The following is a 2471-nucleotide window of genomic DNA, read 5'->3' on the forward strand; positions in this document are numbered from 1 at the left end:
GAAATGTGAATAGATTTAGTGAAAAAAATATGCTTTCACAATGAATGGGTTCAATGAATGGTTTATTGTGCATTACATTCCAATCGGCATATATATATATATATATATATACATCCATCCATTTTTTAAACCGCTTTTCCTCACAAGGGTCGCGGGGGGCCCTGGAGCCTATCCCAGCTGGCTTTGGGCAGTAGGCGGGGTACACCCTGAACTGGTTGCCGGCCAATCGCAGGGCACACAGAGACGAACAACCATACTCACAATCACACCTAAGGACAATTTGGAGTGTTCAATTAACCTGCCATGCATGTCTTTGGAATGTGGGAGGAAACCGGAGTACTCAGAGAAAACACACGCAAGCACGGGGAGAACATGCAAACTCCACCCAGGCAGCAGATGTTGGAACTTGGAACACATGTTCCCTCATTTAATTTTCTGTGAGTAAAGGTGAAGAAGGAAGCAATACTAGATCATGTAATATAATTGGCCATGTTCCAGTGAGTTACAAATGTGTGAACGTCTTTCTACTTGGAATGGGGAAGTGGTGTTGTGAACGGCGGTGGGTGCACGAGCTCAGAGGCTTGTGTAAGATCACACGAGCAGCAACACACGCAAACCCGAGCCTAAGAGAGGAAAGCCATGGAGCCGACCGAGAGCAGTTATAACGTCGACTTCGATGAGATGGAAAACTACATCAGATGCGATTTTTCCGATTGGCCGGTGACAGCATCGTTCATCCCAGTGATCTCCATGCTCATCTTCATCTTGGGCCTGACAGGCAACAGTGTGGTCCTTTTCACTGTGTGGCGAGCGAGGGCAAAGTGGCGGGCGGCCACCATCTATATCGGCAACCTGGCACTGGCCGACCTGGCCTTCATCGTCACGATGCCCGTGTGGGTGGCGTACATCGTAACGGGTCGCCAATGGTACCTCGGAGTGGTCATGTGTAAGATGAACAACTTCATGTTTCTCTTCAGCGTGTTTACCAGCGCCTTCCTCCTCACCTGCATGAGCTTCGACCGCTACCTGGCCATCGTGCGCTCGCTGTCCAGTACCCACCTGCGCACTCGCGGCCATATACGCGCCTCCCTTGCCGCCGCCTGGATGCTGTCGGGCCTCCTGTCTGTGCCTAACCTCGTGTTTTCCACCACCTTGCAAGACCCAAGCAGCAACCAAACTTTCTGCACCCTAGACCTCGGCCTGGTGGTGGAGCAAGAGAGGCTGTGGCAAGCAGGGTTCAGCTTGACGTTGAGCGCCCTGGGGTTCCTGCTCCCCTTCCTGGTCATGGTGGTGTGCTACGGGTTGATTGGCTATACCGTGATGCGCCACTTCAACATCCGGCACAAGGAGGACCAACGCAAGTGGCGACTCTTGAGGATTATCATCATGGCAGTGGTGGTCTTCACTGCCTGCTGCATGCCCTACCATGTGTGCAGAATCACAGGAGCCCTCTATCAACTGGACCTGTTCCCAGCCACCTGCACTTTTGAACGCTTCCTAGGTCTGACCTTCCCGTATGTCTTCACCCTGGCATCTGCCAACAGCTGCCTCAACCCCTTCCTCTACGCCTTCTTAGACTTGCGTTTCAGGTCACAGTGCCTGCGCCTGCTTCACCTCAAGAAGCTCCGCAAGACATCCACCAAGCGCTAGCGTGCCTGCAGGACTCAATCAACGCTAATTTCTTACTTCAAGATTCTTGACTTTTGGGCCTGCTGCCTATTGATAACTGTTGGACAAATTTCAAGGAAGCAAGCATAAAGTAGACTTTGTGGAATTCAGAGCCGTGTGGTCAGGGGAGACAGAGCCTCACCTGCACATGACTGTAACGAGTAAAAAACAAACAAAAAATGTAATACTCATGTATATTTTTTCCGTTCTCGTTGTGTGGTCTTTGCTTTATAGAATATCTTATTTAATCCAATAATGTCTATGATGTCATTATTAAAATTGCTGAATTTGCATATATTTCCTGTTCATACCGTGTGAAAGAGCAGGGTAACCGTTTGGTTGCACAGGGCTGTCCCAGCCACACATGAGCATCTGCCCCGCACCATAATAACAGGTTGAGAGTCCCTGAGGACCATCTGTTGATAGATCATTGACAGTCATTATTTAATGTTGTTATTTGTTACTGTATCCTGAACAAATAGTAAATATTATTTACTTAGTAAATAATATTTACTACTAATTTATTTACTAAATACATAAGAGGGTAATCTTATCAACGGGATTCCATTTGAACACAGCATCAAACACAACATCAAACACATGCAAAGCACATTCCACACATTCCAAAAATATATACAGTAAAAGATATTGAACTCAACAGGCACTGTAAAGCTTGAAGTCACAACTTTCGGAAAACATCTTGAACTTGAACCTTTTGAAAGTTAACTCAAACTTTGACAAAGCAATTCAAGCCTACATTTTCAGAGTGAGGTTTTTCGTGCTTCCTCATGGATCTGTAGCAG

The 2471-nt window shown here is 47.2% G+C and overlaps 1 protein-coding gene across 1 annotated transcript; it reads left to right on the forward strand.

The window, feature by feature from the left end:
* Window positions 1-552: 552 nt before the first annotated feature.
* LOC144053846 (apelin receptor B-like) lies at window positions 553-1776 on the forward strand. Its single transcript, XM_077568693.1, has one exon. The coding sequence runs from the start codon at window positions 640-642 to the stop codon at window positions 1648-1650; it is 1011 nt and encodes a 336-aa protein (XP_077424819.1). The 5' UTR covers window positions 553-639; the 3' UTR covers window positions 1651-1776.
* Window positions 1777-2471: the final 695 nt, after the last annotated feature.

Source organism: Vanacampus margaritifer, chromosome 6, assembly GCF_051991255.1.
Source record: "Vanacampus margaritifer isolate UIUO_Vmar chromosome 6, RoL_Vmar_1.0, whole genome shotgun sequence".
Classification (NCBI taxonomy): domain Eukaryota; kingdom Metazoa; phylum Chordata; class Actinopteri; order Syngnathiformes; family Syngnathidae; genus Vanacampus; species Vanacampus margaritifer.

Coding starts and splice junctions, on each gene's coding strand:
- LOC144053846 (XM_077568693.1), top strand. CDS start 640: ATGGAGCCGACCGAGAGCAGTTATAACGTCGACTTCGATGAGATGGAA.